At 35.7% G+C, this 25257-nt stretch overlaps 1 protein-coding gene across 3 annotated transcripts in view; it reads right to left on the reverse strand.

Moving 5' to 3' along the window:
- SGCZ (sarcoglycan zeta) overlaps nucleotides 1–25257 on the reverse strand; it is a 318034-nt gene that overhangs the window by 144111 nt on the left and 148666 nt on the right. For 2 of the 3 annotated variants that reach the window (XM_060136378.1, XM_060136374.1), the window contains exon 2: nucleotides 13127–13228. The exons of the other annotated variant lie outside the window; for it this stretch is intronic. In XM_060136378.1, coding sequence (XP_059992361.1) covers nucleotides 13127–13228 — 102 coding nt within the window. The remainder of the gene's footprint in view (nucleotides 1–13126; nucleotides 13229–25257) is intronic. 3 annotated transcript variants of the gene reach the window in all.

Consider the following 25257-nt stretch of genomic DNA (forward strand, 5'->3'; position numbering starts at 1 on the left):
TCTTTTTCTGCCGCATGCTTTTTTACAGAATCTGAAAAATATCTCTAATTCTTCCTAGATTTTCATTTTCTCTCTCCTTTTCTTCTCCTTTCCTAAATTACAGAGGTTGACCTAAACTTTATTTAGCAAAGAAGACTCTTTCTTCTTTAGTTTCGTAACTAAGGATAATTAATTACAAGATGCTCTTTGGCTCTGAGGAACAGTGTTAAAACTAGGGCCCTGAATTGAATTAAAATTGTTGTCCTGTGATATATGCATGTTGTAATAATTTTAAAAACACAAAGGTAACTAAGTTCAAATTGTTTCCTGTCTTTATGTTTAATTCCATTATCTTATCTAAATTCTCTTAACAAAATGATGGGCATTTTTCCGACTATTTTCGTTTCTTATAGAGAAATACATAAATTATTCTCATAGATGAAAGAATTTTTTGGTGGTTGCTTTTGAGAGGGAGGGAAAGAGAAAAAGAGGATGGACAGGAGAACAAGAAGGACTCAGCAATATGACAAAATACGTTTAAATAATAGGATGTCTAACATTTCATTGAAAATGGTTTGCATACCACAATGTAAACACTCCATCTCCTTAAGACATTAGTGAAGTCTTTACAGAAGAAAGAATTAGGTGTGAATATGTGTGCATGTTATAGAGAGTTTAAAAAGTAGGAAAATCTAGGAAATGACAGAGATCCATATTTGGGTAGATGTCATGGCAAAGGAAAGAACTTTCATGTCATATAGGGGAAAACAATTAAATGGTGACAGATACTGGGAGCCAGAGGACCTAAGCCCCCGGAAACAGAAATCTTATGGATATAACTGAATCATCCATAGGATACAGAACAAGAGTTGAAGCTACATATAGAAAATATTAAAGACTCAGCTGAAAAACTGTTGGAACTAATCAACGAATTCAATAAATTTGCAGGATATAAATCTCTCAAGTTTCTAAAAAGCAAGGTGATCAAAGGCAACATATGGATTCACTGTAATGAAAATGTTGCTTAGCAATGATAAAATCATAAAACCAAAATTATATTGAATGTAGTTTTTTATTTCTTTTCTTAATCCCTGGGAATTTCAGGATCTTGATGTGTCTTCATAGTTTGTGATAAAGATTATATATTTTGCCACAGATGTGCTTATTTAAAGCAAATTCTGATTTATAGGAGGCTGCTTATTACTTCAAAAGAGATTTCAATTGCTATGGAGATGGAAAATTAACAAGAAGAGATTATACCCTAAACCTTTCCTTTTTTTTTTTTTATTAATTCAAGTCAAAGAAAAATCAGAGAAGTGTGGTGGAAGTATGTGAAAATGCAAAATCATGACTATAATAAATTACGAGGTTTTACAGTGATGAGGAAGCTTACTATGATAAAATATGGACAGTAAAGTAGTTATAGTATTAATATTTGTGATTGAATTTTATTATGATAGCTCTACAGAGAGTACAATGAGTAAAGTGTAGGGCAAGACTAAAGATGATATTGGTCAAAACCAGTGTTTTTCAAGCTAGAAGGCAAGAGTATTAAAGGTTTCACAGATTCCTGTCACAGATCAGGCAGCCTCTATGTCTGTTTGCTTTATCCTGCTTTTAGTTTTTGGTAATATTTTATTTGATGGAACAGTCCCATATCTACAAATCATTTATAAACCATCAATCCAGCTAAAAACAATATTTAATTTGTAATAACTGAGTAACAAATTTTAGTATTAAGATAGTGAATACTTCTATTTAAAACATTATGTATTTATCTGTGACTCAGTATAGTGCTTTTTAATAAAATTTCTATCACTCTTAGAAATATTAAAAGAATGATTATCTAACACATTAAAATGCAGTAACCCAAAATAAGGGGAAAGAGTGGAGAGCTTTTGTTATTTGCAAAAAACTGCATTTCATTAATTTGAAATATAGTAAACTAAGCAAATATAAGATAACACAGGCACTTTAGAGTTTCATTGCCTTGAGGATAAATTCCAAATTCCTTAGCATTCAAACCCTGCATGCGTGAAGCCCTAAGGTGCATTCCAAATCAATGTTTCTCTGCTCCTTTATATCCATGTTCGTCAAATATTTTTTGCTCACTCATTTCCTAAGATATTTTTTTAAACTATATGTCCTTGAATATTTTTAAGCTGATATTTGAAATATTTTTGGTTTCAAAAGTTTATTTTTTGCAAGGGATAAAATAGCTGACCCCACATATTGTATATGTATTTTAAATATATTTTTAGAATGCTCCAACTTTGTGGAGCCCTGCATTGAGTTTATCCAAATGACAGAACATGTTTGCCATATAACCTAATTCATCAGTAAACCCAGCCTTACTCTCTATCAGAAAAATATTTGAATGTTTCATTTCAAATAAATATATTAATATTACCCCATGATAACTAACTTATTTTTGATTTATAATTCTAAGACAGAGGATTTTGCCATCCATATAACCTGGATGGATAGGCTTTTCCTTCAATTGTTCTTATCTAGTGACTAGTACTTTCTTCTCTCTACTTTTTTACATCTATCTGCCTACCTATCAATCTATCTATCTATAGTTTTACTTTTAATTCAGGTGTAATGTGTCCTCATACTCCCACTTTGTTTAGCCAACCACTCATCCCCCATTTTCAGCTTTTTATGTCCTGAGCAATATATTTTTTAATGTAAAAACAAAGGATGGATGACAGTTATCTGTTACTTCTGAAAAATAATGGACGGGGCTTCCCTGGTGGCTCAGTGGTTGAGAGTCCGCCGGCCGATGCAGGGGACACGGGTTCGTGCCCCGGTCCGGGAAGATCCCACATGCAGCGGAGCGGCTGGGCCCGTGAGCCATGGCCACTGAGCCTGCGCATCCGGAGCCTGTGCTCTGCAACGGGAGAGGCCACAACAGTGAGGAAAAAAAAAAAAAAAGTGCTCTGCAATGGGAGAGGCCACAACAGTGAGAGAAAAAAAAAAAAAAAGAAAAATAATGGACGTGGTAATGGTAGAGAAGTTGGAAGAAAGAGAAGTAGCAGCTACAGGGTCATTCTTGGGCAGATCAAATTTAGGAACAAGTGCATTTGAAACTTGAGACTCAGGAAACAGATCTCGATGCATCAGTTCCCCATGGATAGTCTTGAAACACCCACAGGGGTATGCTTGCCTGGGTTTGAGACTGTTACCTCACAGGATTCCTCAATCCAACCAAATTGTTCTACTCCCTTTTTCCTGAAAAAAACTATGTCTTCTATAAACTATTTTCTTGCTCACAAATTATCTAATTCAGAATCAAAATCTCAATCATTCTTCAAAGTACAGCTCATATGCTTTCATATGGAAGCATACAAACTTGACCCATGGAGAGTTATTTAGTATGGAAGGCCCAAGTGAAAGTAAAAATATTGTCACGAAGATTGTTCCCATACTCAGTTCTCAGGCCTGACCTCTAAGGACAAGGAACTACAAAATAAAAAATAATGTGCTTCCCTTTTGTTCTAGGTTTGCTATCTCGTTATCTCACATCTTTTCTGGAGGAAGAAATAAGTGTAGGGCTAAGTGTGTATGTGTGTGTGTGTCTCTGTGTGTGTGTGTGTGTGTTTGGTAGAGAACAAGATGGGACACTACAGGTAATTGGTTTATGTGTTCGTTTATAAAAACAACTACGTTTGAGGTAAGGAGGGAATCTTCATGTCTTTGTAAGGCTTCTGTAGGGTGTGAGAGATAACACCTGTGAGAGGACAATAGTATCATCTCTGGAAAAAATATATGGTAAGTAGAATTCCTTTTAGAACCTCCTACATTTTTTTAACTCCATGGATTACTGCATTTCTATAACCAAGCTCACCTACACTTATATATTTAGCAACATCAAACCATGTCCTAGCTTAATGAGGATTTCCTACCATGCTATTTTTTTGTCTTATTTTTAAACAAGATTCACTGTGTTCAAATTATTCACATTCTTTCTTCTGTGGGTCTAGCCCAGAACACCACACACAGAAAAAGAAATATGGATTTCCTGGAGAATATGTAAAAAAATTACTTTGGAGAATACGATGAATTGTTTTAAAAAAGTTTTTTAATTTGGTAATAAAAGATAATTTTTTTCATTTTGGACAAGTAATAAGACACATTTTTTTTTTTTTTTTTTTTTTTTGCGGTACGTGTGCCTCTCACTGTCGTGGCCTCTCCCGTTGCGGAGCACAGGCTCCGGATGCGCAGGCCTAGCGGCCATGGCTCACAGGCCTATCCACTCCGCGGCATGTGGGATCTTTCCGGACTGGGGCACGAACCCGTGTTCCCTGCATCGGCAGGCGGACTCTCAACCACTGCTCCACCAGGGAAGCCCAATAAGACACATTTTAAATCAGTACTTAAAATGTATCTTCTGATAGCTCAAAGGTTTTAATTTTCCTTTCAAATGAAAATTTTCAATGGTCAAATGAGACTATCTATAGAGTTACCTAAGATATATTCTTCCTTTTACCTGGAATAATTTTTAATTTTATGAATTGCTTAAAAGCAATGAATCAGAATGGGGAATTTAGGTTTGAGTCATAGTATTAAGACTTTTCTTTGCACAACTTGAGACAGCTAAATTGCCATACGCAAATGAAGACAATATCTCCTCCTGTACAGCAGTATGAATTAAGGTAATATGTATAAAAATGCTTTGTAAATTGCAAAGTTTAATGTTCAGGATTATTAAACTATAGTGAGTAGTTACATAGGTGGTTTCAGTGTTTTCATCTGTTGACACATGGTTGAGGGGCATCTATGAACCACTTAAAAAACTGTATATAATTATTTATTTTTATCCTTGTATTTAGATATTTTCCTCAGCTTTGAGTGGATTTTACCAAAGATGTCTGAATTTACAAACACTGAAAAGCACTTTGTTGCACAAATTTGTGTTATCTTTCCTGTATTCACTACTAGTGTTCCTTAACCAGCATGTACACATAACCTCAATAAAGAGGCTCAGATTAATTATTTGTAGACGTTTGTTAAATATAACAGAAGCTTAAGTTCATCAAAACTGAGGAATGTAAATTGGTACAGCCACTTGGAGAACAGTATGGAGATTCCTTAAAAAACTAAAAATAAAGCTACCATATGACCCTGCAATTCCACTCCTGGGCACATATCCATAGAAGACTGTAATTTGAAAGGATACATGCACCGCAATATTCATTGCAGCACTATTTACAATAGCCAGGATATGGAAACAACCTCAATGTCCGCTGATGGAAAAATGGATAAAGAAAATGTGGTACATATATACAATGGAATATTACTCAGACATAAAAAGGAACAAAATAATGCCATTTGCAGTGATGTGGATGGACCCAGAGGTTATCATACTGAGTGAAGTAAGTCAGACAGAGAAAGATAAATATCATACGATATCACTTATATGTGGAATCTTAAAAAATGGTACAAATGAAGCTATTTACAAAACAGAAATCGAGTCAAATTTATTGTTACCAAGGGGGAAAAGGGGGGAGGGATAAATTGGGATTGACATATACACACTACTATATATATAAAATAGATAATTAATAAGAACTACTATTCTTATAGCACACAGAACTCTATTCAAAACTCTGTAATGACCTATATGGAATAGAATCTAAAATAAGAGTGGATGTATGTATATGTATAACTGACTCATTTTGCTCTACATCAGAAACTAACACAATATTGTAAATCAACTATACTCCAATAATAAAAAAAATGAGGAACTTAAAGTCCTATTATTTCTAGTGCTGTCAGACTGTAAATATTTACAGTCATTAATTACTTAGAACAGCAGGTCTACAATTTACAGAGAGACAACTATAGAAGAAACTTTTGCAAAGACGAGGTGGATAGAACAAGTAGCAATGACTTGAGATGTGAGTTCTGGCTCACTTTTGAGTCCTCAGACCTTGGACACATCACTTAAATTACCTAAGTCTTGAGGTAAAGTATCGGCAAAATGGCAATAAAATTATCTGCTCTGTTCACCTCACAGGGTTGTTGCTTTGACATTTAGATATCTTTTCATGGAATCCACTGAATATATTAAATGAGAGAAATAATAAAAATTACATTGATAGATATCTAAAAATATGGAAAAAACATTGATTTCTGATTAGACTATAATCAAGCTAATAATGGATGGATTTTCAGACTTCATGTTACTTGACCCATCAGAAACAGTTCTTCACTCTATCAACTTGGAAACACTTTCTTCTCTTTCCTTTCAGGACACCATACTCTTGGTTTTCTTACTACTTCACCCATCTCTCCTTCTTAGTCTGTGGTTGGTTCTTGCACTTCTTTCCAAACTCTTCAATAATGGAGTGATGGATTATAGTGATTATAGGTAGAATATTCAGTATTCTATCCACACTTACTGACATTCTTGTCTGATCTCATGTATTTAAATTAGATAGACAGATAGATATAGATATTAATATTGATATAAAAATGTTTCTAATTTGTGTCTAGAGCTTATACCACAAAATGAAATCTACACTCAGATAGCCACCTGTTAACGTGAAATGCCTGCTTTTCTAGTAGACAAAATTATCAGCTCCAAAATTGTGCTCAAAATCTTCCCCCACTCCCTACTTTGCCCCAAATTGGCTAATAGTGACTACTCAGAACAAAAAACCTCGATACATATGTGATTCTCTCTTATTCTCACATCCCATTTGCAATGTGTTATCAAATCCTTATATTCTACTTTTAAAATATACTGTCTTTGATCATAATACTCATCACATAGAGAGGATTAAATATATACAAAGGATGAAAAATATGCAAAGGATTTAGTATAATGTTTGGCTTTCATTAAAAATAATAAACAATACTGTTTCTTGTGTTGGACTCTGTGGTAAAGGTTCTACCTCGTTTATGTCTTCTAATAAAAACCATAACATTCTAGTCCCTAAAAATATTAGGGGCTACTATGAACTTTTGCAGATGATAAAAGTAAGGCACAGAGAGGTAAAATCAGGTAACAAGTCACAACTGCTAAGTAACAGAGCCAGGATTTGAAGCCAGGAATTGGACTTCAGAAATTTACTCTATGCTGAATGTTAGCTAGTGTTAAAAACCATTATCTGTCGAACAGCCACAAAAATGATTTGAAATATAATAGAAATGAAAAACTTTCAAGAAAATGGCCAGCTTACATTCACAACACCAAAAGGAACAGTTTTTCTCCACAAGCACAAAGGTGAAGAGAAAACGGAATGGAAAACCCATTCCCATACACAATATGAACCATAAAGTGATTGACAAGAAACTTGTAATGCTTATATGAAAAAGAATGTTAAGAAATGTTCCTGAGAAACACAAAGTAAGTTTTCAAAAGAAAAAAAAATCAGGAGAGAAGCCATATTTCTAGATAGAAAAATCTCAAAACTATAAAGACGTCAATTTTCTCAAATTAAATGCAACCATAATTAAGTTTCCAATTGGAGTTTTTATGAAACTTGACAGCTGATTATTAAGTTCATTTGGAAGAGAAAATGCACAATAGTCAAAAGGTTTTGAAAAAGAGCAATAAAAAAGAACTTACTGTAACAGTTCCTTAAAGTTACAGTTTGGTTTTAGTCCAAATATATCAATAGAACAGATAGAGGGGCCATAAATAAATCTATGTACATTTAAGAATGTAGTATATGAGGAAAGTGTACTACAAATCAGCGATGGGAAAAATGGACTATTCAAATTATGGTATTGGGGGCTATTGGTCATGAAGGAAATAAAAAAGGAAGGAAGGAGGGAAGGAAGGAAGGAAGAAAGGAAGCTTTCTTCCATCGCTTGCATTACCGCCTGAGCTCTGCCTCCTGTCAGCATTATGATGATCTGTATAATTATTTCATTATATATGACAGTGTAATAATAATAGAAATAAAGTGCACAATAAACGTAATGTACTTGAATCATCCCGAAACCAACCCCCTGCTACCCTGGTCCGTGGAAAAACTGTCTTCCACAAAACTGGTCTCTGGTGCCAAAACAGTTGGGGATCACTGCTATAGATATTAACTTACTTGTATTCAGAGGAAACATACAAAGTTTAAAATAATTAAAGAAATTATGATAGCTGTGGAGGACAAAGAAGATCCAACCTAAGAATTATTGCTTTCTCTGAAAACCTTAACAAATGTAACTGAAAGATATTGAATGATATAATATAGAAAAGGTTCATGAAATGAAAGAAATGAAATGGCAAAAATGTATCAGACATCCAGGTAGAACGTGCCTGTCATCAACAGGAGAAAAATACCAGACTTTCCTGAGACTCTGTATGGCAATATTCAGTGCTAGAATTCCACAGAGCAATGAGCTAACAGGAAAAGAAGGGATGAACCGTTAATAACATTCCAGAAAAGAATAAAGACAACAGTCAGACACCTTTCCCATGCAATATTTCAAGTATCAGCAAACAAACACACAAAACTAATTAACAATGAAATACAAGAAAGGAAGGAATGATTTGAATAATGAACTCAGCCCTGGAGAATCCATAAAAAAAGGACTGGTGGTGAGGATGGCAGGCATCTGTATTGTGAATTAAGACCAAAGTGCCAAGGCAATTAAATTTGCAGAACAGAATGTAAATATTATGAATGCTGACAAAGTTAAAATCATATAATTATCAGAAAAACCTGAAAATGAATAGGGGTGAAGACAAACTGGAGGGAAGCTAATCACCCCAAATTGCACTGCAGGGAGTTAATGAACACCGTCTGAAATGGAAACATGGAGCTAATGCATCCAACTTCCTAATGGTTTTCATTGTCTTTTATTCTTAACCATAAAGACAGTTAAAAAAAAACATTTTTGTGGTAAAAAAATATTACAGGTCAGCAATTCTTTCCAATTTATGTCAGTTTATGTTTCTTCTATTTAATTATGTATAATATACTGATTATAAATAGCAGGTACATGTCTCCCTATATATTTATCTTTTTTATTTGTGCAAATATATAATTATATAACTGTCATGATGTTCACCATATGTTAACAGGTTTTTTTCTTGAGTGTAAAGATTTTGGGATGATTTGTGTGTTGTGTGTGTTTTAACTTGAATAAAGACATTACAGTAAATAATAAAGTTCATCAGTATTAAACAACTGAATGTGAAATAATAAGGATGATAATAATAAAAAGATTATAGAAGCTTGCAGATATCTATTTATGATTGGTTTGCATGGGAGAAAGAAACCTGCATAGAAGAGATTTGCCAAGGTAGCTGAAGGACACAAGGTCAGGAGATTTATCATGTTGTGTAACCAGGGAAGAGGTTTGCTGAACTTGCCTGTCTCCATGGCTTTGTGTCTGAATTATATAAAGAAGAATTGAACACAGGAGATGAAAAACTGATTGTAACCAAGAACCCAGTTAGTATCACAGCTCTGAAGCCAAGTGAAATGACTGGAAGTGAAGAGAGGGTAGAACATTGCTCACAGCTCTGCTAACACAGGAATCCTAAAAAAAATGCAGACTTCTTTGTTTTGCTGTGGAGTTACAGCAACTGGAATTATCTGGTAGCCATTCCCCTGACACAATTATCAATCTGTCATGCAGGATGCTGGGATGAGGGGCAATAGTGAGGTACCACCTTAACTGAGGATCCTTAAACGGAAAAAAATAAGAGAGGTATTCAGCTAATATCAGATGAAGCTGGATAATACTTAAGATAGTCCTAGAGAACTAATGATGCAATTTTTTTCTGGTAACAATCAATGAAATATAATCTAACCACCTGAGCACTCTGAATTCATGAAACCTTGAGAAACTTTTCAATTACATTAAAAAACTGGTGATTACAAGTCCTAATTTCCTGATACTTCAAATATTTAACCTAAAGTTAGACCACATGCACTAAAGACCCATTCAGAACGTTATAATATATGCAAGGTCAAATCCCAAGTTCTCTGAATATTTTGTATCTAAAGAAAACTATATATTTAACTTCACAAATGTTCAGTGAGTACCTACTCTCTGAAAATAATGTTAATTTTGAAGATGCATTGAATTCTAAGATACTTTAAACATCGAATATGTTTTTCTGTGTGCTGATATGATCAACCACTTAAAAAGGTTTGTTTTTTTTTTTAAAGCATGGATAAGAGAGTAAACTGCATTGGATAATAATAGAATTTCAAATATCTATAGAAATTTGGTGGTGGAGACAGCCAACTACCCTGCAGTTAGCTTGTAGGGTAGAAACAGCCCATGGTTTATTAAGTTAGGAGGCTAGGTGTGTGTGTCTGTGGGCAACTGCATTTTCTGACCAATAGAAATGTATTACATTTCCATGTATAGTATTGAATAAATACCTATGTAACCAGAAAATAATTTTAAATAAGAAAATTACTTCAGAGTGGAATACTGGCTAAATAGAAAGAAGGCAATCCACTGGCATTAGTGCAGGAAAACACACACACAAACACACACACAAATCAAAACTGCAGGAAAAAAAACTGCACAAATCAAAATTGTTTGTACACTACTATTTTTCTCAGCTTAATTGAATCTTTGTAAGTACCTGTTGAATTTAATAGATTTTATCTTACCTACAGGAATTTTGACATTTTATCATAAAAACATTTGAATAGATGAAACTGTGTGGAAAGACTGGACTAAGTGGAATTAAAAAAATAATGTAAAACCTCATCTCTACTAGTATTACTGAATTTGTTGTGTTCTTTCTTAACCTAAGAATCACGTATTTTGATAAGTTTCTACCAAACTCACTTTATTAATGAGAAAACTAAGGCTCAGGAACATTGTGGCTGGCTTTTTGAAACACTGAATAAACTTCACGGCAGAGAAAAAACAACTGCATGCATTCATGGACAAGAGAATCCTAAAATGGGGACTGCTTATAAAAGATATATTTCTCTTTATTTTAAATATTTATTTTTTTGTGTGGTATGTGGGTAGAGATATTTCCACGGAATAAATGAGTCTCCTTCTTTTTCTGTTCTCAAACCAGTCCTCCTGTCTGACTGCTGATGGAACATGCTGCCACCTGCCTGGGCTGTATCATGCTTCGCAGTTACCGAGAGGCAAATGATAACGAGAGGAGAAGCGACAGGACAGGGGATGTGAAAGGGAGCATATAGATTTCCATCAATACGGTGAGTTTTAGAATTGCTTGTGAACAGGCTTCCCTGGTGGCGCAGTGGTTGAGAGTCCGCCTGCCGATGCAGGGGACACGGGTTCGTGCCCCGGTCCGGGAAGATCCCGCATGCCGCGGAGCAGCTGGGCCCGTGAGCCATGGCCGCTGAGCCTGCGCGTCCGGAGCCTGTGCTCCGCAACGGGAGAGGCCACAACAGTGAGAGGCCCGCGTACCGCAAAAAAAAAAAAAAAAAAAAAAAAAAAAAAAGAAATGCTTGTGAACTTTCCCAGGGATAAAAGTTAGAAAGCCCATGTGCCACCACCTCACATTTTAATGCTATATATAACATCAGTGAATTCTTTCTTATTTGGTCCATAGTTGGAGTCAACATACATCCCCGTTTCCCAGGAGTATCCTCGTTTACACCTGTTGCTTGCTCTCAAAAATGTTCCTACTAGGAAGGTAAATTCTATGACCCTCCTGCTGGCAGCAGGCTTCACAATCCTTCTCTAAACTGTACTCCCAGGAAGCTGCTCCAAATTGGTCTAAAATGGCTTTGAAGATAAATCTTTTTTTTTTTTCTTGCCGTCCCCAGACTTATCAATAGGATATACTTTCAAAGAAGTTCCCGCCTATGATGACTCTCACCTTTGTCCTATGTTAAGTACTGTTTTTATTTCCAAGTATGAGTTTTCATTTCTTCAAATATGAAACTGCTTAGTGGTGTGAAACACAAGAAGGAACCAGAAAATAACAGAGTGGTGATAACTTCCAGTCAAAGGGAAGATGCTAATATGTGTAAGCATGCTATATTTTTTCAGTTTTCCTAACAATCAAATCAAATAAAAACACCAAACTTTTTATTTTAAGTTTAATTAGTTTTGATAGTTTAATCAGTAAGGTCAGGTGTTCATACATGTGTCTATTGTATTATTTATTCTCTGACCTAAATCCAGAAAGTAATCTTAATAAAAAATTTCCAGTACCCAGAGTAGCAGTCAATAGAGTATATTAGGAAGCTCTGCAAGTTCACACATAACAAAATAAAATTTAAACTTAATATAATTATCCTAATTAAAATTTTTATGAAAAAGAATCCTTTGTTCTGTGTTCACTTTGATATTTAAGGGAAAAATAGCCTCGAAGCAAATTATAAAATTTTGGCTTACTATGCAACTCATTTGCTAAAATATTGCTAATATTAAAACATTCTAGTCGAAAATACACTTTCATATTTATGAAATAAGGTTAGTAATCTTTCCACGTTTTATATAACAATCTTTCTAATTATTCTGTTTCACTAAATTTATTTCCACACATACACACATATCCCAGGGGAAAGCCTATTACATTTGAAAGAGTCTAGTGAGATTCTGATGTACCAAAGATACTACCTTCTGAGAAATAACACACTTAAGCCAAAATGAACAATGTCTAAGCTATAATGTTTTGAGTTTTAGCATGCCGCTAGGTGATAAAACACACATAGCACACACACATACACACATACATTTGAAAGAATAAATATTCTTACTGGTTTTAAATAATGTACATCCAGAAATAAAGTTAATTTCTGTACTAAGACTTTTTGTCACCACTTTTAGAAAATGCATGTCCGTTAAAGCTGAAAAGATGTAAAATACATTGAATTAATATCATTTATTCAAGTCAAGGTTCTTGCAGAAATTACTCAAAATATGTTAAATGCCCCTTTTGGAATTAATATAACTGGATTTTTAAGGTCCATCCATTGAAAACAGAAGGGCATATTTTAGAGACTAACAAAAGCAACACTGCAGTTTAATTGGAGGCTCTCTAATTTGTCAGTTTGAAATTAACTTCTCCACTGGTTTTTCAATTGTTTCATTGTTTTGATTTCTTCAAATAAGTCTTTAGCTTAAAATAACTAAATGCATACTGAAGAGATAAGGGGTATCTGTCCTCCTATTTTAAGCTAAAACATAACCTCTAAATTATCTTTTACAGTAAGCCAAAGCCAGTATCACATACCTTTCGGGAATGAATTTCTTTCACATACAATGGAAGTAGAAACTCAGATATACCTTCAAGTCGGATTCCCTTCTTGGTGACTCTCAGATTTCCCATACCATCCTACAAGCAATGAAATATAGTTCACTTTTAGGTTAATTAGAGAATGAATAACTGGCCATAATTTTCTTAGGCCTAAGTTGAGAAAACAGTAAGCTCAAATCAGTGATGATTTAAGGAAAATGAGAGGTTGAATCTACTTAATGAATGATTGCAGCAGTTTGCATGCATATGGTGGGCTCTGTTTAAAATGAACAGGGAAAGAGGATTATAAAGGACCTAGTATCTCTTTCAAGTTCTAACAGAGACTGGGACTCATCTGTGAATAAATCCTGTACTTTCTTCATGCATCAATCCTTTTAACTATTTATTAGGTAAAATGATACTTACTACCTGATTATTGAAAACAACTTTGCAGAGAGATCTAGTATTATTTTTACATGACAGTTATACATATATTTCTACTACAATCAAATAGTCACATTTGTACAAGCAATAAATGATTGACTAGTGTAAGTTAAGAATGGTGTCCCAGTGTTTTAACCATGGGTTAATCATACATCCTTTTCTTTAGAAAATAATACTCTATGAGGAGGGTAAAACAGTATACAAATAATATTTATGAGACAAAAAGTAAAAATAGTAAGAACATGGGAATTAAAGAAAGGAGAATTCACATCTGGTTGGAGAGTAAACCATTTGTCATGGAAGATACTGACTACGATAAAGTCCTTAAGAATACGGAGTTTCAACAGAAGATGTCCCTAGAGGGAGGAACAAAATGACCATTCTGGACACAATTAGGAAATAGCATGCCATTCAAACTGGCTCATGGAATATTGTGAGCAAAAACAACTGGGAGTATGTTTTGAGGCCAGAGAAAGAAAAGCCATGAATGCAAACTAAGGGGTCTGTATGTACAACAGCATCCAAGAGACGGAATGTAAAAAGTTCTCGAATAGCTCAGTGTCTTGAAACGATCAGAGTTATGCTTTAAGATGAAACTGGTAGAAGTACTATGTGGAGCTATCTGACAGAGTATCAATAATAATGCACACCTTGGTAATAAGTGTGAGAAGTGTGGTGGAAGAGCAACCTTCAAGACCTGGTGACTAATTTTATCTGGAGATACTGAAAAGAGGGCCATTTATGACTGACCCAAGGTTTCACAACTATGACTATGTAAGGATATGTAGTGATTTTTACACTTGGACTAGTAAAATTTGTAGGCTCAATGGAAAAAATAAGTTCAGCTTTGAACTTTCTAACTTTGGACTTTCTAACTACTTCCAGTAGCAACCCTGGAAAAAAGAATTTTATCCATCAACCAACGCATCTGTAGAAAGCAGGCTGGGGTGTGACAGTTGCTTAAGTCTCGCTTGAATCTATCATGATGGATGAGCAAGTCCTGTGTGGAAAAAATGTATATAAAACCAAAGAGGGACTCCTAGATAACGCCTAGGTCTGTGGCTTGGAAAGACGTATTTTCTACCTCCAGGGAGGCTGGGATTAGTAGAAGAGGAAAGGCGAGAGATTATGATGGCCAGCCTCAACCCTCTGCTCTGACCTCAAAAGAAAGCCAACGAAGAAGTAGAACGATGAATAGAATTTTGAGTAAGAACTGAAGAACTTTTTTTTTTAAACTCAGACAAAGAAAAGGACTAAGAAGACCGAGAGAAATATTTTGAGGTGGTGAGATCTGTCTTCTCATGGAAGGAGAAAGGAATTGATTCTGGTTGAACTGAATTTGGGATGAGACAGAGGAATTCACTTCTTGAGCTTGAAGTTCTTGTCAGCTTAAACTTAAAGCTGACACTAGAAATGCCTAAAAGTTTTTAAAAACAAGAAAATTTCAAGCATCTCTGAAGACAAATTCTGATGGGAAAATAGGCCTACTTTTGTTTCTCTCAGACAGAGCTAGTTTACACCAGTTTTATAATATCCTCTCTCACTTTTGAAACTGAAGTGTCTCTGATATAGACATTAATTACAGGGTTGCTCATTCACTGGCTCTAATTAGCTTTGCAACATTATGCAACAGAAACAGGCAGAATTAACAGTGAGAGAGATTCAAAACTGAGAATTTACTAGACAGGAGTGGCAGAAACTCATAGGTACGTGGTGTTCTAAAGTAACAAAAAAGTGATGCCCCTTAAAAGGCTATTATTTTTTTCTTGTTGGATAGAGACATGTAAAGCCAGAACAGTTGTGTCTGGCTGCAAAAATAGCACAGGGTAAAGAATAGCAACAGATGATAAATTAATCATCAAGTTCAATAGGAGTTAAAAAAATACGAGAAATGCTAAGACAGGTTTATCATCAGAAAATGGAAACTCATATTTTAGATCTTGAAGGTGAGAACATTTCCGGACATGAGGTCCAGAGAACACCTGAGGAGTGGCTGCAGATGTAGACTGGAGACACAACCCTGTATATTGCACAGAGCCTAGAATAATAGTACATGTAAAGTGATGTGTGGCTTTAAAATATTATTTTGTTTCAGAGGGATTTTCTTGGCTAAATCTCACACACTGACTATCCATGTATATTCTCAAATGCCTGCCTAAAGGAAACGTTCGGGAGTGCTCTCCCTGGAGTTGCTTTGCAAATGTTTAAGGCAAATATTAGACTATCTCAAGTAAAGAGAAACAAATTCTGTCATGAATGTAATTCCCAGTTCAATACTAATCTTAAAAAATGTTTTTATATGATGGCTAAAAATAAAAGAATTGGGCATCCAAAGTTAAATGTGATATTACCTATGCTATATGCATATTCAATTTTGGAAAGTTTTGATTCTTAAGCTCAGTGTTTTCTTCATATATTTTCTATATAACATAAAATGTGTGGCTTCCCTGGTGGCGCAGTGGTTGAGAGTCCGCCTGCCGATGCAGGGGACACGGGTTCGCACCCCAGTCCGGGAAGATCCCACATGCTGCGCAGAGCGGCTAGGCCCGTGAGCCATGGCCGCTGAGCCTTCCCGTCCGGAGCCTGTGCTCCGCAACGGGAGAGGCCACAACAGTGAGAGGCCCGCGTACCGCAAAAAAAAAAAAAAAAAAGTGGCGGCAGATATATAGTTATATTCCATTTATTTAATTAAAAAAAATTTTAACATCTTTATTGGAGTATAATTGCTTTACAATGGTGTGTTACTTCCTGCTTTATAACAAAATGAATCAGATATACATAAACATACGTCCCCATATCTCTTCCCTCTTGCATCTCCCTCCCTCCCACCCTCCCTATCCCACCCCTCTAGGTGGTCACAAACCATCGAGCTGATCTCCCTGTGCTATGCAGCTGCTTCCCACTAGCTATCTATTTTACGTTTGGTAGTGTATATATGTCCATGCCACTCTCTCACTTTGTCCCAGCTCACCCTTCCCCCTCCCCATATCCTCAAGTCCATTCTCTAGTAGGTCTGCATCTTTATTCCTGTCTTGCCCCTAGGTTCTTCATGACCATTTTTTTTTTAGATTCCATATATATGGGTTAGCATAGGTATTTGTTTTTCTCTTTCTGAACTTACTTCACTCTGTATGACAGACTCTAGGTCCATCCACCTCACTACAAATAACTCAATATCGTTTCTATTTATGGCTGAGTAGTATTCCATTGCATATATGTGCCACATCTTCTTTATCCATTCATCTGTTGATGGACACTTAGGTTGCTTCCATGTCCTGGCTATTGTAAATAGAGCGGCAATGAACACTGTGGTACATGACTCATTTTTTTTTTTTTGCGGTATGCTGGCCTCTCACCGTGGCCTCTTCCGTTGCGGAGCACAGGCTCCGGACGCGCAGGCTCAGTGGCCATGGCTCACGGGCCCAGCCACTCCACAGCATGTGGGATGCTCCTGGACTGGGGCATGAACCCGCGTCCCCTGCATCGGCAGGTGGACTCTCAACCACTGAGCCACCAGGGAAGCCCTACATGATTCTTTTTGAATTATGGTTTTCTCGGGGTATATGCCCAGTAGTGGGACTGCTAGTTCGTATGGTAGTTCTATTTTTATTTATTTAAGGAACCGCCGCCATACTGTTCTCCATAGTGACTGTATCAATTTACATTCCCACCAACAGTGCAAGAGGGTTCCCTTTTCTCCACACCCTCTCCAGCATTTGTTATTTGTAGATATTTTGATGATGGCCATTCAGACTGGTGTGATGTGATACCTCATTGTAGTTTTGATTTGCATTTCTCTAATGATTAGTGATGTTGAGCATTCTATCATATGTTTGTTGCAATCTGTATATGTTCTTTGGAGAAATGTCTGTTTAGGTTTTTTGCCCATTTTTGCCTTGGGTTGTTTGTTTTTTTTTGATATTGAGCTGCATGAGCTGCTTGTAAATTTTGGAGATTAATCCTTTGTCAGTTGCTTCATTGGCAAATATTTTCTCCCATTCTGAGGGTTGTCTTTTCGTCTTGTTTATGGTTTGCTTTGCTGTGCAAAAGCTTTTAAGTTACATTAAGTCCCGTTTGTTTCCTTTTGTTTTTACTTCCATTTCTCTAGGAGGCAGGTCAAATAGGATCTTGCTGTGATTTATGTCAAAGAGTGCTCTGCCAATGTTTTCCTCTAAGAGTTTGATAGTCTCTGGCCTTACATTTAGGTCTTTAATCCATTTGGAGTTTATTTTTGTGTATGGTGTTAGGGAGTGTTCTAACTTCATTCTTTTACATGTAGCTATCCAGTTTTCCCAGCACCACTTATTGAAAAGGCTGTCTTTTCTCCACTGTATATTCTTAGCTGCTTTATCAAAGATAAGGTGACCATATGTGCGTGGGTTTATCTCTGGGCTTTCTGTCTGTTCCATTGATCTATATTTCTGTTTTTGTGCCAGCACCATACTGTCTTGATTACTGTAGCTTTGTAGTATAGTCTGAAGTCAGGGAGCCTGATTCCTCCAGCTCCGTTTTTCTTTCTCAAGATTGCTTTGGCTATTCGAGGTCTTTTGTGTTTCCACACAAATTGTGAAATTATTTGTTCTAGTTCTGTGAAAACTGCCAGTGGTAGTTTGATAGGGATTGCATTGAATCTGTAGATAGTTTGGGGTAGTATAGTCTTTTTCACAACGTTTATTCTTCCATCCTAGAACATGCTATATCTCTCCATCTGTTTGTATCATCTTTTCTTTCACCAGTGTCTTATAATTTTCTGCAAACAGGTCTTTTGCCTCCTTAGGTAGGTTTATTCCTAGATATTATATTCTTTTTGTTGCAATGGTAAATGGGAGTGTTTCCATACATTCACTGTCAGATTTTTCATCATTAGTGTATAGGAATGCAAGAGATTTCTGTGCATTAATTTTGTATCCTGCTACTTTACCAAATTCGTTGATTAGCTCTAGTAGTTTTCTGGTAGCATCTTTCGGATTCTCCATGTATAGTAACATGTCGTCTGCAAACACTCACAGCTTTACTTCTTCTTTTCCCATTTGGATTCCTTTTATTTCCTTTTCTTCTCTGATTGCTGTGGCTAAAACTTCCAAGACTATGTTGAATAACAGTGGTGAGAATGGGCAGCTTTTCTTGTTCCTGATCTTAGTGGAAATGGTTTCAGTTTTTCACCAGTGAGAACGATGCTGCCTGTGGGTTTCTCATATATGGCCTTTATTATGCTGAGGTAAGTTCCCTCTATGCCTACTTTCTGGAGGGTTTTTTTTTTTTATCATAAATGGGTGTTGAATTTTGTCAAAAGCTTTCTCTGCATCTATTGAGATGATCATATGGTTTTTCTCCTTCAATTTTTTAATATGGTGTATCACATTGATTGATTTGCATATATTGAAGAATCCTTGCATTCCTGGTAAAAATCCCAGTTGATCATTGTTTATGATCCTTTTAAAGTATTGCTGGATTCTGTTTGCTAGTATTTTGTTGGGAGTTTTGCATCTATGTTCATCAGTGATATTGGCCTGTAGTTTTCTTTCTTTGCGACATCTTTGTCTGGTTTTGGTATCAGGGTGATGGTGGGCTTCTAGAATGAGTTTGGGAGTGTCCCTCCCACTACTATATTTTAGAAGAGTTTGAGGAGAACAGGTGTTAACTCTTCTGTAAATGTTTGATGGAATTCGCCTGTGAAGCCATCTGGTCCCAGGCTTTTGTTTGATTGAAATTTTTAATCACAGTTTCAATTACAGTGCTTGTGATTGGTCTGCTCATATTTTCTATTTCTTCCTGGTTCAGTCTCGGAAGGTTGTGCATTTCTAAGAATTTGTCAATTTCGTCCATTTTATTGGCATATAGTTGCTTTTAGTAATCTCTCATGATCCTTTGTATTTCTGCAGGGTCAGTTGTTACTTCTCCTTTTTCATTTCTAATTCTATTGATTTGAGTCTTCTCGCTTTTTTTCTTGATGAGTCTGGCTAATGGCTTATCAATTTTGTTTATCTTCTCAAAGAACCAGTTTTTAGCTTTATTGATCTTTGCTATCATTTCCTTCATTTCTTTTTCATTTATTTCTGATCTGATCTTTATGATTTCTTTCCTTCTGCTACCTTTGTTTTTTTTTTTTTTGTTGTTGTTCTTTCTCTAATTGCTTTAGGTGTAAGGTTAGGTTGTTTATTTGAGATTTTTCTTGTTTCTTAAGGTAGGATTGTATTGCTATAAACTCCCTCTTAGAACTGCGTTTGCTGCATCCCATAGGTTTCTGGTTGTCATGTATTCATTGTCTTTTGTTTCCAGGTGTTTTTGATTTCCTCTTTGATTTCTTCAGTGGTCTCTTGGTTATTAAGTCGTGTATTGTTTAGCCTCCATGTGTTTGTATTTTTTACAGATTTTTTCCTGTAATTGATATCTAGTCTCATAGAGTTGTGGTCAGAAAAGATACTTGATATGATTTCAATTTTGTTACATTTACCAAGGCTTGACCTGTGACCCAAGATATGATCTATCCTGGAGAATGTTCCATGAGCACTTGAGATAAAAGTGTATTTTTTACACTTTTGGATGGAATGTCCTATAAATATCAATTAAGTCCATCTTGTTTAATGTATCATTTAAAGCTTGTGTTTCCTTATTTATTTTCATTTTGGATGATCTGTCCATTGGTGAAAGTGTGGTGTTAAAGTCCCCTACTATGATTGTGGTACTGTGAATTTCCCCTTTCAAGGCTGTTAGTATTTGCCTTATGTATTGAGGTGCTCCCATGTTGGGTGCATAAATATTTACAATTGTTATATCTTCTTGGATTGATCCCTTGATCATTATGTAGTGTCCTTTTTGTCTCTTGTAATAGTCTTTGTTTTAAAGTCTGTTTTGTCTGATATGAGAATTGCTACTCCAGCTTTCTTTTGATTTCCATTTGCATGGAATGTCTTTGTCCATCTCCTCCCTTTCAGTCTGTATGTGTCCCTAGGTCCGAAGTGGGTCTCTTGTAGACATCATATTACGGGTCTTGCTCTCGTATCCATTCAGCTAGTCTAGGTCTTTTGGTTGGAGCTTTTAATCCATTTACATTTAAGGTAATTATCAATATGTATGTTCCTATTACCATTTTCTTTATTGTTTTGGGTTTCTTTTTGTACATCTTTTCCTTCTCTTGTGTTTCCTGCCTAGAGAAGTTCCTTTAACATTTGTTGTAAAGCTTCTTTGGTGGTGCTGAACTCTCTTAGCTTTTGATTGCCTGTAAAGGTTTTAATTTCTCCTTCAAATCTGAATGAGATCCTTGCTGGGTACAGTAATCTTGGTTGTAGGTTTTTCCCCTTCATCACTTTAAATATGTCCTGCCACTCACTTCTGGCTTGTAGAGTTTCTGTGGAAAGATCAGCTGTTAACCTTATGGGGATTCCCTTGTGTGTTATTAGTTGTCTTTCCCTTGCTGCTTTTAATATATTTTCTTTGTATTCAATTTTTGATAGTTTGATTAATATGTGTCTTGTCATGTTTCTCCTTTGATTTATCCTGTATGAGACTCTCTGTGCTTCCTGAACTTGAATAACTATTTCCTTTCCTTTATTAGGGAAGTTTTCATCTATAATCTCTTCAAATATTTTCTCAGTCCCTTTCATTTTCTCTTCTTCTTCTGGGACCCCTATAATTCAAATGTTGGTGCGTTTAATGTTGTCCCAGAGGTCTCTGAGACTGTCCTGAATTCTTTTCATTCTTTTTCCTTTATTCTGCTCTGACGTAGCTATTTCCACTATTGTATCTTCAAGGTCACTTATTCATTCTTCTGCCTCAGTTATTGTGCTACTGATCCCTTCTAGAGAATTTTTAATTTCATTTATTGTGTTGTTCATCACTGTTTGTTTGCTCTTTAGATCTTCTAGTTCCTTGTTAAACGTTTCTTGCATTTTCTCCATTCTATTTCCAAGATTTTGGATCATCTTTACTATCATTATTCTGAATTCCTTTTCAGGTGGCAAAATGACAAATCAAATCAAATGGCGAAAATCTCCCAGAGATCGTCCTCTCAACGCCAAGATCCAGCTCTATTCAACCACCAGCAAGCTTGAGTGCTGGACACCCTATGCCAAACAACTATCAAGACAGGAACACAACCCCATCCACTAGCAGAAAGGCTGCCTAAAATCATAATAAGGTCACAGACACTGCAAAACACACCACCAGATGCGTACCTACCCACCAGAAGGACAAGATCCAGCCTCATCCACCAGAACACAGGCACAAGTCCCCTCCACCAGGAAGCCTACACAACCCACTGAACAAAGCTCAGCCACTGGGGGCAGACACCAAAAACAAAAGGAACTATGAACCTGCAGCCTGTGAAAAGGAGACTCCAAACACAGTAAGTTAAGCAAAATGAGAAGACAGAGAACACACAGCAGATGAAGGAGCAAGGTAAAACCCCACCAGACCTAACAAACGAAGAGGAAATGTGCAGTCTACCTGAAAAAGAATTCAGAGTAATGATAGTGAAGATGATCTAAAATCTTGGAGAATGGAGAAAATACAAGAAACGTTTAACAAGGACCTAGAAGAACTAACAAGCAAACAAACAATGATGAACAACAAAATGAATGAAATTAAAAATTCTGTAGAGGAAATAAACAGCAGAATAACTGAGGCAGAAGAACAGATAAGTGACCTGGAAGATAAAATAGTGGAAATAACTACTTCAGAGCAGAATAAAGAATGAAAAGAATTGAAGACAGTCTCAGAGAACCCTGGGACATTAAACACACCAATATTCAAATTATAGGGGTCCCAGAAGAAGACGAGAAAAAGAAAGGGACTAAGAAAATATTTAAAGAAATTATAGTTGAAAACTTCCCTAATATGGGAAAGGAAATAGTTAATCAACTCCAGGAAGCACAGAGAGTCCCATACAGGATATATCCAAGGAGAAACATGACAAGACACATATTAATCAAACTATCAAAAATTAAATAGAAAGAAAAAAATTAAAAGCAGCAAAGGAAAAACAACAAATAACATACAAGGGAATCCCCATAAGGTTAACAGCTGATCTTTCAGCAGAAACTCTACAAGCCAGAAGGGAGTGGCAGGACATATTTAAAGTGTTGAAAGGGAAAAAGCTACAACCAAGATTACTCTACCCAGCAAGGATCTCATTCAGATTTGACAGAGAAATTAAAAACTTTAAAGACAAGCAAAAGCAAAGAGAATTCAGCACCACCAAACCAGCTTTACAACAAATGCTAAAGGAACTTCTCTAGGCAGAAAAGACAAGAGAAGGAAAAGATCTACAATAAGAAACCCAAAACAATTAAGAAAATGGTAATAGGAAATACATATCGATAACTACCTTAAATGTCAATGGATTAAAAGCTCCAACCAAAACACGTAGACAGGCTGAATGGATAGAAAAACAAGACCCATATATATGCTGTCTACAAGAGACCCACTTCAGACCTAGTGACATATATGGACTGAAAGTGAGGGGATGGAAAAGATATTCCATGCAAATGGAAATCAAAAGAAAGCTGGAATAGCAATTCTCATATCAGACAAAATAGACTTTAAAATAAAGAATATTACAAGAGACAAAGAAGGACACTACATAATGATCAAGTGATCAATCTAAGAAGAAGGTATAATAATTGTAAATATTTATGCACCCAACATGGGAGCACCTCAGTACATGAGCCAAATGCTAACACCCATAAATGAGGAAATTCACAGTAACACAATCATAGTAGGGGACTTTAACACCCCACTTTCACCAATGGACAGATCATCCAAAATGAAAATAAATAAGGAAACACAAGCTTTAAATGAAACATTAAACAAGATGGACTTAATATTTATAGGACATTCCATCCAAAAAGCACAGAATACACTTTCTTCTCAAGTGCTCACGGAATATTCTCCAGGATAGATCATATCCTGGGTCATAAATCAAGCCTTGGTAAATTTAAGAAAACTGAAATCATATCAAGTCAATGCTTTGAGACTAGATATCAGTTACAGGAAAAAATCTGTAAAGCACACAAACACATGGAGGCTAAACAACACACTATTTAACGAAGAGATCACTGAAGAAGTCAACGAGGAAATAAAAAAATACCGAGAAACAAATGACAATGAAAACATGACGACCCAAAACCTCTGGGATGCAGCAAAAGCCGTTCTAAAGAGGGAAGTTTACAGCAATACAATCCTACTTTAAGAAACAAGAAATATCTCAACTAAACAACTTAACCTTACACCTAAAGCAATTAGAGAAAGAAGAACAAAAGCCCAAAGTTAGCAGAAGGAAAGAAATCATAAAGATCAGATCAGAAATAAATGAAAAAGAAATGAAGGAAACAATAGCAAAGATCAATAAAACTAAAAGCTGGTTCTTTGAGAAGATGAACAAAATTGTTAAACCACTAACCAGACTCATCACAAAAAAAGGGGAGAAGACTCAAATCAATAGAATTAGAAATGAAAAAGGAGAAATAACAACTGACACTGCAGAAATACAAAGGAACATGAGAGATTACTAAAAGCAACTATATGCCAATAAAACGGACAACCTGGAAGAAATGGACAAATTCTTAGGAAAGCACAACCTTCCAAGCCTGAACCAGGAAGAAACGAAAAATATAAACAGATGAATCACAAGCACTGAAATTGAAACTGTGATTAAAAACCTTCCAACAAACAAAACCCAGGACCAGATGGCTTCACAGGTGAATTCTATCAAGTATTTAGAGAAGAGCTAACACCTAGCCTTCTCAAACTCTTCCAAAATATAGTAGAGGGTGGAACACTCCCAAACTCATTCTACGAGGTCACCATCATCCTGATATCAAAACCAGACAAAGCTGTCACAAAAAAAGAAAACTAAAGGCCAATATCACTGATGAATATAGATGCAAATATCCTCAACAAAATACTAGCAAACAGAATCCAACAGCACATTGAAAGGATCATACACCATGATCAGTGGGGTTTATTCCAGGAACGCAAGTATTCTTCAATATACACAAATCAGTCAATGTGATACACCATATCAACAAACTGAAGAATAAAAACCATATGATCATATCAATACATGCAGAAAAAGCTTCTGACAATATTGAACACCCATTTATTATAAAAACCCTCCATCAATTAGGCATAGAGGGAAATTATCTCAACATAATAAAAGCCATATATGACAAATCCACAGCCACCATTGTTCTCAATGGTGAAAAACTGAAATCATTTCTACTAAGATCAGGAAGAAGACAAGGTTGCCCACTCTCACCACTATTATTCAACACAGTATTGGATGTTTTAGCCACAGCAATCAGAGAAGAAAAGGAAATAAAAGGAATCCAAATCGGAAGAGAAGATGTAAAGCTGTGAGTGTTTGCAGACGACACGATACTATACATAGAGAATTCTAAAGATGCTACCAGAAAACTACTAGAGCTAATCAATGAATTTGGTAAAGTAGCAGGATACAAAATTAATGCACAGAAATCTCTTGCATTCTTGTACACTAATGATGAAAAATCTGAAAGAGACATTAAGGAAACTCTCCCATTTACCACTGCAACAAAAAGAATAAAATTCCTGAGAATAAACCTACCTACAGAGACAAAAGACCTTTATGCAGAAAACTATAAGACACTGATGAAAGAAATTAAATATGATAGAAACAGATGGAGAGTTATATCATGTTCTTGGAT

The sequence above is a fragment of the Lagenorhynchus albirostris genome, chromosome 21 (assembly GCF_949774975.1).
Source record: "Lagenorhynchus albirostris chromosome 21, mLagAlb1.1, whole genome shotgun sequence".
Taxonomy (NCBI): Eukaryota; Metazoa; Chordata; class Mammalia; order Artiodactyla; family Delphinidae; genus Lagenorhynchus; species Lagenorhynchus albirostris.